Source organism: Chinchilla lanigera, unplaced genomic scaffold, assembly GCF_000276665.1.
Source record: "Chinchilla lanigera isolate Chin_1 unplaced genomic scaffold, ChiLan1.0 scaffold00004, whole genome shotgun sequence".
Taxonomy (NCBI): domain Eukaryota; kingdom Metazoa; phylum Chordata; class Mammalia; order Rodentia; family Chinchillidae; genus Chinchilla; species Chinchilla lanigera.
In genome coordinates, this window is record NW_004955405.1 from 17,152,467 (window position 1) to 17,165,137 (window position 12,671).

The window sequence follows — 12,671 nt, forward strand, 5'->3', positions numbered from 1 at the left end:
AAAATTTTGGAAAAAATATTGAGTGTAAAATTTATCTTTATAATTACTAAACAGTGAATTTGATTTTTAAAAATCTTGGCAGTTTTCTTTACATCACATTCATATACCAAAGTTTCTAATGTCAGCCATAATATAACTACTGAGGTATAGACGTGATTCAGCTATTTGCTTTAACAATAGTTGTCCAATTGCCTTTTTATCACTTTTACTCTAGAGTGGGTCATTGTTTTTTTAAAACACAATTTAAATTAATTTGCAGTTTCTAGCTTATACATTAATGGAATTAGAATCATGTAGTAGAGAGTATTAATTTGAGAAAGTCTCTTTCTCTTATATTGGTCTATGAATAAAACAGATGCTCTACTTTCTAGAACTATTTTTAGTTGTCACTCCACGTATGTAGCTCAAATGTTAGTTGAGGCTAGGAATGTCATTTTAAAGAAAATAAAAATGAAATGGAATAGTATTTGGTGAAATCATATAAATGTCTACTATCTCTGCTTCCAGCTGTGCATTCTCTTCCTTTTTAAATTCTTTCAGTGTTGACTACCACTTCATTTCCACAAAATCTATTATGCAAGGGGAGAAAAGACAGTTAATGAACTGTGTCAACACGCTTTTGCAAACAAAGACAGTATTCCAGAAGTCCAACTCCAACAATAGCACATTTGTTTATGGAAAAAAAAAAGTAGTAAAAAGTTTGGCATTTTAAATGACCGAAATTCCTTGAGCAAGAAATATCAAATCTTGTCTTATATTTGTAAATAGTTTACATTTTAATCACTGTTTAAATTTCCAAACAGCATGATATATTTAGGTTATATTGTAGAAAATACTTATATCAAAATTTTAAATATTATGTGATATTCCCTCATCTTTTTATATTTCAATTTTGCGTAACATATGAACTGAAAAAGGCAAACATTTAAAAATATTTATTTTGTCAATGTATCTCCTTGTGCCCTTTTAGGGACTTCCTTTTAATTCTAAACTGTGGATATCTGTAATGCATTTGTGCCTGAAGCTATTGGCAAATTGCTGAATAAAAAACCTTACAATACATATTTGGGAATGCTTTTATAGTAATCATTATGACTCCATTCTATGAAACATTTTTCATAGAATGTTGAATTAAACCAAATTTTCAAATGCTTTAGGATATCCTTCAGTTTTAAAGGAGTTGTCAGACTACAGATAATTGAAATTATGCACACATTCAAAGGTGATCCAAGATTGTCTAATAATATAGAGGGCTTTTTGCAAATAAACAAGCAAAAATAATTCCAAAATGAAAAGGTACAATGTGTATGATTGTTTACTTAATTTTGTAATGTAGGTTTGTACCTGGATTTTATTACCACAATTGTCTAGAGGAAAAGAAACAATGAACTGAATTACCTCAGGAGTTATGGAGGGAGGATGGGAAGTGGAAGGATTTAAGATCTGAGTTCCAACTCTGAAGCTGGACACTTGCTTCTTTCCTGACTGGTATTTGATCACTGCTGTGTAGCTGGTGTTCATATCTTTTATGTTTAGCAACAGACGTGGCTAATGGATCTGTATATATTACTTGCTGTTTTGGATTGAATTATGAGTTTAATAATCTATTAGTATATTGAATTAATTTTTTTGAATTGCATTCAGCAAATCCATAAACTGAGAAGAGAGCTGGTTGCATCCCAAGAAAAAGTTGCTACTCTCACATCTCAACTCTCAGCAAATGTAAGTTGCTTTAAAATATATCACAATAGATTTTTATATAGTAAAGTAGGAAAGTTTTATTAGCAGATCTTAAGTGTCCAAAATTGTAGACATAGGTACCAAATAGTAGGAGTCAGATGAATTCCAACTTTGCTACCAATTCAGTAATGACATGTAAATCTAACCTGAAGAGGAATCAAAATGTGTTAAAATGGTATTTTGTACCATACTGGATTGCAAACAATAGCAACTGTTATAAACATTTGCTCCTTGTCTTGTCTCTTATTTTTGTTGCTCTCCATACGTAAATTTCTCCCAAGCCATAACATAATAGGGTTGATAGTGTCTGACTTAGGAAGAGAGAATATTTGTGTTTCCCGCCTCCATTAACTCCATGTTTGAACAATTAGTTAAGCATACAACACAGTCTGAAAAATTAACTTTGATCAAAGTATGGGTGGAGAAGCTACATGGTAGATGAGATTCAATTCTCTCAAAAAACCTTGGCAGGTTTCTCAAAGCAGTTTAAAATGGAAACACTTGTACTGGCACCAAAGCAGCTTAAAATGACAGAAATGATGTCAACAAAGACCATCAATTATATTAACGTTTATTGACTGTCTTTCCGCATGCCGGAGAGTTCTCAGAGTAGGTGCAGAATAATAAAGGAGAGCATATGGCATTATGCCAAGGAACGATAATGTTCCCAAGGAACAATAATGTAAGAAGCAACAGCGAGGAGTAAGGACGCTCCTGCTATTTTGCCATATATCCTGCAGCCCTTGGTCAGCAGTAGTTTGCTCTTCTGTGTAGCTCAGGGCTGCAGCCTGCCTTACCATCCCAATCTCTCTGCTCCTCTGTGGAGATCTGCAGGTTTCTAGACCAAGCGTGACACACCAAGAGTGAACAGGTGCATGACACGGTGGATGATTTTCATGAGACATCCTAAGAGTAAAAATTATTTTGTAAAATAAAATTCACAGGAAACAAGTCACGTTAGTCCCAACATACTCATTTTAACATTGTATTTGAAGTGATTTTATTCTTTCAAATTTGGGAAAATTATATTAATTTTGGATTGACTTAATTTTTGTTTACACACATTGTAGGGGATTTTTAAAAGTAAGATCAGGTGTTAGAGAATTATTTTGTAATTGTGGAAGAAAATAGTGTTAATTAATTAAAGTATTTTCTTCCCGAGAATATTTTTAAAGAGATAATTCCAGGGTCATTGGTTAATTTTATATTACAGGCTATGTGTATGATAGTATAAACACTTCTGTGAAGGTTCCTGAATTTGTCGAGGAAACAACAGTGTAATGCTGGAAACAGAGTGTACATTGTTAATTTACACCAAGGAAGGGTCCGTGTCAGACCCTATACATTAGATTAGATTGTGAAAAACTGCATGAAAGCTACAGGGACCTGTCAGTACTGTCTTTGCAACTTGTAAGTACATCACTATTTCAAATTTTAAAATGTAGATTTACATTTTTAAAATCAGTGTCTAACATTCAGTTTCCTATGCATTTCAATCTTAATTCACCAATGATAGCACTTTTTTGGTGGCAATAGACATGGTTAAAGCCTTTTACCATTAGGTAAATTTATTTACCTAAAATGTCAAAAGATGAAAGTCAAAAGATTCAGGCAATGAAGATGATCATTGTCTTCCACTTTGTCAGCAAAGCAATTGATTGAAATTTGCATTTAGATTAAATATTTATTGATTACACTTATAAATGGACATGTATAAGTAATTATAAAACAATTTTGATATCACTGCTATTTTAAACATTTTAATAGTATCATCATGACTTCAATGGACTGATCATTATGTTCATGTTTGTGTTGTTAAGAAAATATAAAATATTCCAGAATGTTAAACTACACATAGTTTTATTACCTTCAATCATCTTTAACTCATTCATTCATTTTGTCATTTGATCTATAAGTTCACAGAGGATACTAAGTCATCAGAGGAGTTAGGCAATACTGGGATTTTTCCTTACTTCTAAGAAATACTGTGTAAATATCACTCAGAATGGTTTTTGTTTCTTTCATCTGAATTAATAGCTGGTAGTCTGCATAATATATGAAAATATTTTTATATACATACATAAAGTAAGTTAACTACAGGGACTGAATCAAATCATTTTGAACAGGACTTTTCAATAGTAAGGCAAAGCTTCTTTCATTCGTTTGTTTATTTTCTTGGTGCTGGGGATCTTCACACAGGTCGTGAAGAACTGAAACACCATAATATGCTCCAAACAGAGAATATATATATTTTTTTAATTTATAATTTCTATATGGAGACAAAGATAAGTCTGTTTATTAAGAATCTCACATTGCACCTGAACTAGCCAAGCAACTCTTTGTTTATTAATTTGTTCAGACTACAGATAAATTTTACATTTTGGTTAGATATGTGATCTCTACAGTAAGGTTTGTTGAGAAATGTAATAGGTATGATACATAAGGACACATTTCAATGACTTTATTTGGAAAAAGTATTAACTATTTTTAGTTTAATAATAGTTTTCAATCTCTGTTCATAGTTTTCTCAAAATAAGAGTAAGTATTAGGACTTAATTATGTTTCTTAATTTGGAAATACTTTTCATTGGTATGACCCTTGTATTTGGTACATTTGAACTTTAACCTGTGTTTTAATTTTTAAATTTGAACAAAATGCTTCTTTCTTTCTTTGTTAAAAGGGGCAATGGAGGGGCGTGGTGGCACATGCCTGTAATCCCAGCACTTGGGAGGCTGAGGCAGGAGGATTGTTGCAAGTTCGAGACCAGCCTGGGCTACAAAGTGAGCTCAAGTCTAGCCTGAACTGTGTAGCAAGACCCTGTCTCAAAAAGGCAAAAAACAAAAAAAGACAACAAAAAAGGGGGCAATGGTAGATGAGAAAGACATTCAATCAGCTCACTTCTCATTTGACTGGCGGACTAAAGAGACAGCCAGTAGACCATGCCCTAAGCCTTTCCTCCTTCCTGTGGACTTGCTCTGGAAAGAAGTGAATAAAGTCATAGGGAGTGATTCTACTAGGATGCCCTTAGAAGAAAAGACATGGTATTGCTCCAACTTTTGTTGCCTAACTTGCCCTGGATCAGTACCCCACTCCAACAAAGAGCAAGAAAACAGAAGCCCTACATGGCAGACACCCATAGTGACACCAGTGCAAGAAGCCAGGGTCCCTCAGGCCTCTCACCCACACCTTCACGCCAAGTCAGGTGGAGGGCATTTCTTCACTTTCCGCTTTTGTAAATGGATACGGGAAGTAAGGCTACTTACTACTAACATCTTTCAAACATGTTATTGAATGAATATGTAACAAAAGGTACTGTTTTGCCTTTCAGCAACTAAGTCTTTTCAGCAAAAATCTCTGGAGTATTATATTTTTAAGATTGTGTCCTACTTCTTGGTTCTATTTAGTATTTTTATGCAACCTGGCAATTACTTTTGCTTTTCTGCATTTCTTCTGACATGAAACTCTTGTACACATGAACAATGACAAACACTGAAGGGACAATTTGATGCAATGTAAAAGACATAAGAAACTTCATGTTTCAGAATTGTTCGGACTTCATGTAACTACTAATTATCAAATGTAAACTCTTGTATGTCATATAACAATCATCTTAGGTAGCTCGCTTTCATTTATTCAGTTTTACTCAATATATGAACAGCTCTATTAGGAGACAGGTCAGATAGATAGATAGATAGATAGATAGATAGATAGATAGATAGATAGACAGGGATACTTTAATATACTTTTTGTTGAAAACAGCATGACTCAAAATGTTCTTTAGAAAGCAATTTTGAGTCAGTAGTTAAGAGAAATTTTTTTACAAAGATTAGAAACTGATAATGTAATGGTAAATATTTTGTTATTTTCAGGTTACATAAAACTACAAAATGTAAACTATATAATTTATACACATGTTGTTTATAGTCCTGACATTTGACATATTCCTACTTCCTATTAAAATGGAATAAAAATTGATAAACTGCATAAAGTGTGATATTTTTAAAGTGTACATATTTGAAGATTCACAGTCATTTATTTAAATATTACAGAATTAAAACCCTGCAGCATCAAATAGAATCTTCTATTTAATTTATAAATAATAGGCTCTAGAATTTTCTAGAATTTCTTTAGCATATTTCTTTATTTTAAAATAAGATAAACAATTTCAGCTCTTAGTATCCTTTTTATGATCATACCTGGATTATTTCCAAAAGCCTAAAGGCGAAGCCCTACAAATGCACATCATAGACAAATATTACAAATTCATATGTATGGATGGCTTATGGCAAAACTAACTCCTGCTACATACCATGGGTGAATGTGAGGGCAATGTTAAGGAAAAGAAAATAATCACCAAAGAATCGTGCTATATAGTTACACTTGGGTAGTTTGGAAGGCCATAGTACGATTTAGTGATTAGGAATTCAAATTTAACTATAAAACTATCAAGGAAAACAAAAGCATCATTAATATAAATACTAAAAACATGCTTGCCTTTGTCAAAGGACAGGGATAATGATGGCAGAGGGGAGGGAGGCTTGTAGCGTCTAGAAATTCTCTACTTATTGATTTGGGTGATGAGTACTTGAATATTTATTATATGATAAATCAATAAAGTGCATATTTTAGTTTGCTAACTTTTAGTATGTTTTTCACAATCATAAAATTGTTAAAATATAACCAAAAATAAGATGCAGCCTTTTGCTAATTTCTAAGTATACCAAGACTGATGTAATGTCATTCCATGCCATTGAAATATTTTCAACTATAAGATATCGGTTTTTTTTTTACAGTATTGCCTATTTAATTAAATCTGTTAATAAATCCTAATGTTTAATTCTCAAGGTTATATGTAGTGTATGGGTGAGGGAGGAAGACAGGAAGCATGAGAGATACAGAGAGAGAAGATGAAAGACAGAGAAAGAGAGACGGAAAGGAGAAGGGAAGAAGTTGGGAGAGTGGAATGGGGTGGTAAGGATAACAGAACAAGAAAATTATAACATGGTGCTGAAGACTTGGAGTTCACTTCAGTAAGAGTATTCTCTACAAATTGTCTTTTTATTTTAGTATCATATAAAGAAATACTTGGAAAGATGAATTTAGAGCTCAGAACAGAGACACCTTTGTGTCATGATGCTAATGAAAATGCCTTCTACATTCTAATTGTTATCAATAATGCATTAAACTTCCAGAGTCCTAATTCTGAGGACTCCAGATTCTTTAAATGATAGATACCTCACCCTCTCAGCTCTGCTACAGCTGCAGGGATACATCTTACTGGAGTCTTTGTATAGCCCTCCCTCAGCAATATCAATTTTTTTGCCAAGGATTACCAAATTTTGTCCATATATAGTTTGTTATACATTTTGGCTCTAAAATAGTCAATCCTTAGATCCTTTCAAGGGCATAGCAGAGCTCTGTCCATTTGAGGTAACACAGCTGATATTGTTCCTCAAATCATGGCTGGACATGGAAGCAGCTCTTCACATTTGCTACTCTTAGTTCAAGCTGTTGCACGTGGCTGTCAGTAGAAATGTGGTTAATGCCTGATTTAGAGCTATAACAAGACCATCAAATGCTTTTTAATCATAAGATGTATGGTTCTGTATTACGTTATAGTTATTTGAAATGTGAAATAAAATCACAAATCTAGAAAGCTTAATTTTAACTAAAATATGACGATATTATCTCTGGCCGGCCTATGTAGGCTTCCTTAGTTCAAGGAAATAAAAAAGTAGGAAGCAAAGCTTTTTATTAACAAGTTTGGAAAGTAAGGACAACTCTTTTTCCATTCAATTCTTTGTAGGTAGAGAAGGCAGAAAGATAATGCTAAAGCTGTCAGCAGATGTCTGACACTTGAAGGAGCGCGCCATTACAATAGAGGAGCTAACAATATCTTCAAAGGTCATCGTGCAAGTCTAAAAATGAGGAACATTTGTCCATTGACTATTTCACTGACCTCCTTTTGGGCTTTCTTCTCAAAACTTGGCAGCCCAGAACTTTATTCTGTATTTTGGGTGTCAAATCCCTGCATGATGTACAGGCAAAAGGTGTTATTATTTGCAAAATATCATCCCCTTTTGGAAGCTGAACTAATATTAAATGTCAAGCGACTGAAACACTGACTTTAAGAAGCCAAAGTTTAGAAGAAAAAAGGGAGACTTGTGTTAAAGGGGACTCACCATTGAGAGCTAACCAGGGCAGTCAGAGTATTTACAGAGTTAGGATACCTGGAATTAAGCATTTTGTAAAATGAGGGGTTTTCATCTATCCACCGAAGATGCTAACATTTAAATTGCGTTTCTTCCATTTGCTTCACAGGCTCATCTCGTAGCAGCTTTTGAAAAGAGTTTAGGAAATATGACTGGCCGATTGCAAAGTCTAACAATGACAGCAGAACAAAAGGTACGTTTAAGTACTGCCACAGAGGGCCAAAAGGAGAGAGTACGTTTTATAGGACATTTAAATAATACCCAAGATATATCCCCTTAATTGTAATACTGCAAAGCATCCATCCTGTACCAAATTAGAACAAAAAGGTAATGCCTTTTGTTTTCACATTTTAAATTAAAGACATGATCAGATTAATCCATATGTGAATGAAAGGTTCTTTCTTTGTAGTCATTATTTTACTTTTGACCGAAACTATTGAAAGAATATCACATTAAGAACCAGAAACAGTTGTATAAGAGACAGTATTCTTTATAACAAATTGTTAGTCAGTCAGCAAGAATTATACTAATGAAAATGTTCACAAGTGCATTTTGTTCACTGACTTATACACCCAGTAAGAAACAGGCTAAAAGATCCAATAAGCATGTCTGGAACAAATGTTATTATGCTATCAAGTAACGGACTTCTCATCAGAAAATCCATGACACAGACCCAGTCCTGTGCAGTTTGGAAGTCATAAGAAATAACTGACATCTATGAATGCTGCCCTTGAAGTAATATTGTTATATAAAAACTTGAATATAAATATTAAGAATCCTATGGTGTGGATAAAGAGTACCGAAAGAAAAGACAGGATGGCAAGAGCCAGGTGTGGTGACGCACACCTGTAATCCCACCACTCAGGAGGCTGAGGCAGGAGGATCATTGTGAGTTCAAGACAAACCTGGGAGACAAAGTGAGCTCAAGACCAGCCTAAACTGCGTGGGGAGACCCTGTCTCAAAAAGACAAATACCAGCCTGGAGAACGTAGCAGCCTGAACTGCCTCTTCACAAAAAAAAAAAAAAAAAAAAAAAAAAAAAAGACAGGATTGCATTCACAAAGGAAACTATAATAAGAAGGTCCATGCTTCCCAGAAAGAGTCTGGTCACTTTCCCTATCATGACCAATTAACTGTCTTCTTTGCCATCAGCCCACTGTCCTCATTGGATTTTCAGGCAGGTGCAGCCTGTGAAACTTATAGTAACTTTTTAATAAAAATTACACACATATATAATATGGGGAGCTGTCCATAGTACTAGCCTAGTTCCCGAACAGAGCCACCGTCTAAAAAGTTTGGGAAGTGACAGATTATATATATATCCAAGTGATGGCTTTTATGTCATTAACTTATCTAAGGAATGTCACTTGCATTATAAAACCAGCATATGTACAAATTTTGTAAGTTTATAAAAGCTTAAACCTTAGCAGTCTAATTAAAAGATAAAATGTGATATCTTTATAATTGCTAGATATAATTGGCAAATTGTGCCTTAGACTTTTTCTACTTCATACACGTCTCCTGCCCATGAAAAAATACTGTTCATCCTTTTTCAGAAGTCTGGCTAGAAAACTCCTTTTGAGCTCATAAGTTTTTTCTTTTGTTGAGGACAGGAAGGAGTATAGGTTAGCATGTCACACTTTTAGATAATTATCTGAAAAGCAGAATTGCATGTCCTTTTAGGGCAGCCAGATGGAAAAAAAAATATACTTACTGGAACACAATAGACTTGAATGTGAAGCTGACTGCGTTTTTCAAGAGCTATCTAATCTTAAGCAAGTGTATCTCACATTTTTTAAACTCAAATTCATCATTATAAAAATATGATGATAATAACACTGTAGACCCACCATGGCAAGTGAGGTATCATGATTATGTTACATGCAGTGTGTGATCCAGAAATGTTTCCTTTATATTTCTCTCATTTTTCCTGAAATAAGATGAAGCAAATCATCACTGAGCATGTGGAAGGCGTATTGTTGGAAATAAAGATTAATAATGAAATTGTAATATCTTTAAGAGATCAAAATTAATAGAAAAAATTGTCCCCCCATAGGCTCTTCAAGTTACTTACATTTGTAAGTACCAGTATGTTAATTTATCTAAGTTATACCTTAATATTTGTAATACCTCTATAATACAAAGAATTTTATAACTGCATGCCGTTATTTTATGTTCATGTAACTTTAAAGTAGCATTGCCAAAACTGTGAAATTTTCCTAAAAGATGGTTTGATGTCTCAAATTGCCTTTGTTATTTTTTAACCAAAAATAAAATCATTCTACTTGCAAACTATATGTACACACTAATATTGGTACCTAATTTATTAATCTAAGATTGATAAGTTTACTTTTTCCAAAGTGGTTTTGAGAAGCTGATAAAATTAATTCCAATATTTTATAGCATAATTCAGTGACAATCTTACAAAAAACAGTAGATCAAAAACTTATTTGCAATATATTATGGCATAATTCAGAGACAGAATTTAACAGAAAAACAGTAGATGAAAAAATTAATTGCAATTTATTATGGTATGATTCAGTGGCAGAATCTAATAAAAAAGAGTATACAATGTATATAATAAAATACCTGAGCCTAGATAATTACTATCACAAAGCAGTGAGCTGAGCCGAACATTAGGAATACTAAGGCACAAACAGAGATTTCTTATTGTCTTTTGTTCTCATTTTCTAACCTAAAGAGTATAATTTAGATGGAAGAGACAAACTTTTGGGCCTGAAATTCAAGGACAAATGTATTGCAGACGTTCTTAAACTAGGGTCAGGGAATAAGAAAAGAAAAATTCACTGCTCAGGTAGAAATTTCTCTAAAAGCTGAGGGCACAACATTTAATCATATTTCAGCAAAGGCATTTCTTCCAGAAGCTGAGATAAAAGGGTATATTATTCTTGGGTGATCCAGCAATCCTTTGAAAAAGCCTGAGGAATATAGAGCAGAGGTTTTTAAACTCTGTGCCTGGAGTTCTATAGTTTATTTGCTCATTTGGTCATTTATCAAATATATTTGATCTTCTGCTATATAAGAAAAAAACATTATAGACTGAAAAATAAGTGCATGAAATGTGGATTTATTTTCCAACCTCTACCTGTATCTATGTAGATATCTGCTAGAACATAAACTGTGAGAAATATGATAATATATTCCCCATAACATATATATGGCATTATATATTATATATACATATAGTATTCCTCATGAATTTTGTGGTTCTTATATATGAAAATATTCATATATAAAAATATTCATTTATGTATATGGTATTCCACATGAATTGTTATATAGATATATATATTCTACATGGGATTTAAATTCAATTAGAGAACAGGTGCTAATAAAAATAGATTGAAGATATTGTATTTCACATGATGATAAACACCACTGAAAAAAAGCAAAACTGAGAATGATTTTGTTGGGAAATTGGGTGAAAACCCAACACATGAACCAACAAAGACCAAGGTGGCTAAGAGTGCTTGCTTACATGCATGTGAAATAGATAACTAAACTACCAGTCCAGTCTCAGTCTGCTGGCTTCAAAGACTGACTTTCGGTCATCATGTGGCATTAAGGGTCTATGCCCAAATTACCCAAATTTTGGGTAATTATGCCCAAATTTTAATTTGATGTAGACAACAAAATCTCTTCCTTGAGTAGTGTTCTAACAATTTTCCTTATTTCCAGTTGCCAAATAGCACTGATTCCATTCCCAAATTTATATGCCAGAATTCTGCTGTTATAGACTTACAAAATTTTAAAGAAAAGATATGCATGAATGACTCACCTGACAAAATTATTTTACCATTAGAAATATGACGATACAAGGGGCTGGGGATTTAGCTCAGCGGCAAAGCGCCTGCCTGGCAAGTGCAAGATCGTGAGTTCGGTTCCCGGTACTGGAGAAAAACCAACCAAAAAAAAAGAAATATGACGATACAATGTCATGAGCTTCTCAACGGGAACAGTGTGTCTTCATGCTAGTTACAGAGTAGAGAAAGCAGAAAGGAGCTTTGTGGCTTGGGGAGGATGAAGAGAATTAATTCAGAGGAAATACAGGAATTTATTTTGTAGAGAAAGGCACAGCCTGAGCACAAGCAGCAAGGAGGAAAATTAAGGGAGATGTCAACTCAGAGCCCTATGTGTAGGGTTTAATTTCCTCACAAAATGCCAGTTGAGAAAGACTGTCATACAGATCATTTCAATGGCAAGAATTCTGCAAATACATTCTATGGGTGAAGTTTTTACAGAACTACTGCTAAATTCTCACTTTCAAATTTACCAAGATTATACTCATTTAGGAATTTAAAATTCAGAAGACATTCAAATTAGATTTCTATAGTTGTCATGCAGGGAAAATTAGAATATATTTGGCTTTTAACGCTTCTTATTTTAAAATATGTGTCATCTGGAAGTGTTTTTTTTAAACAGACACCTAAAATCAGACAATATATACATTAATTTTTTAAGGAACAAGAAAGTATGAATACCTAGTTTTAAATTACATTTTTTTCCATTGGGATTTGATGAACTTTACTTATCTGAACCTAAATATAGTACAGCCAGCCAGTTGATTTTAGTAGAAAAATTAGCAAGAGAGGAATGTGATCTAGGAAACTTAACTCCATAAAGTCAGATTAACAGTATCAGTGAGAGGAAGTGAAATATATTTTGTGGAAAATTTTAAGAGCCTAACCTAAAATGTCA

The 12,671-nt window shown here is 33.4% G+C and overlaps 1 protein-coding gene across 7 annotated transcripts in view; it reads left to right on the forward strand.

Annotated features, from left to right (window-relative positions):
- The window catches only part of Nav3 (neuron navigator 3), a 784,611-nt gene that overhangs the window by 723,824 nt on the left and 48,116 nt on the right, over positions 1–12,671 (forward strand). For all 7 annotated transcript variants that reach the window (XM_005374355.2, XM_005374353.2, XM_005374354.2 and 4 more), the window contains 2 exons: positions 1,645–1,722; positions 8,062–8,145. In XM_005374355.2, the coding sequence (XP_005374412.1) occupies positions 1,645–1,722; positions 8,062–8,145 (162 nt within the window). The remainder of the gene's footprint in view (positions 1–1,644; positions 1,723–8,061; positions 8,146–12,671) is intronic.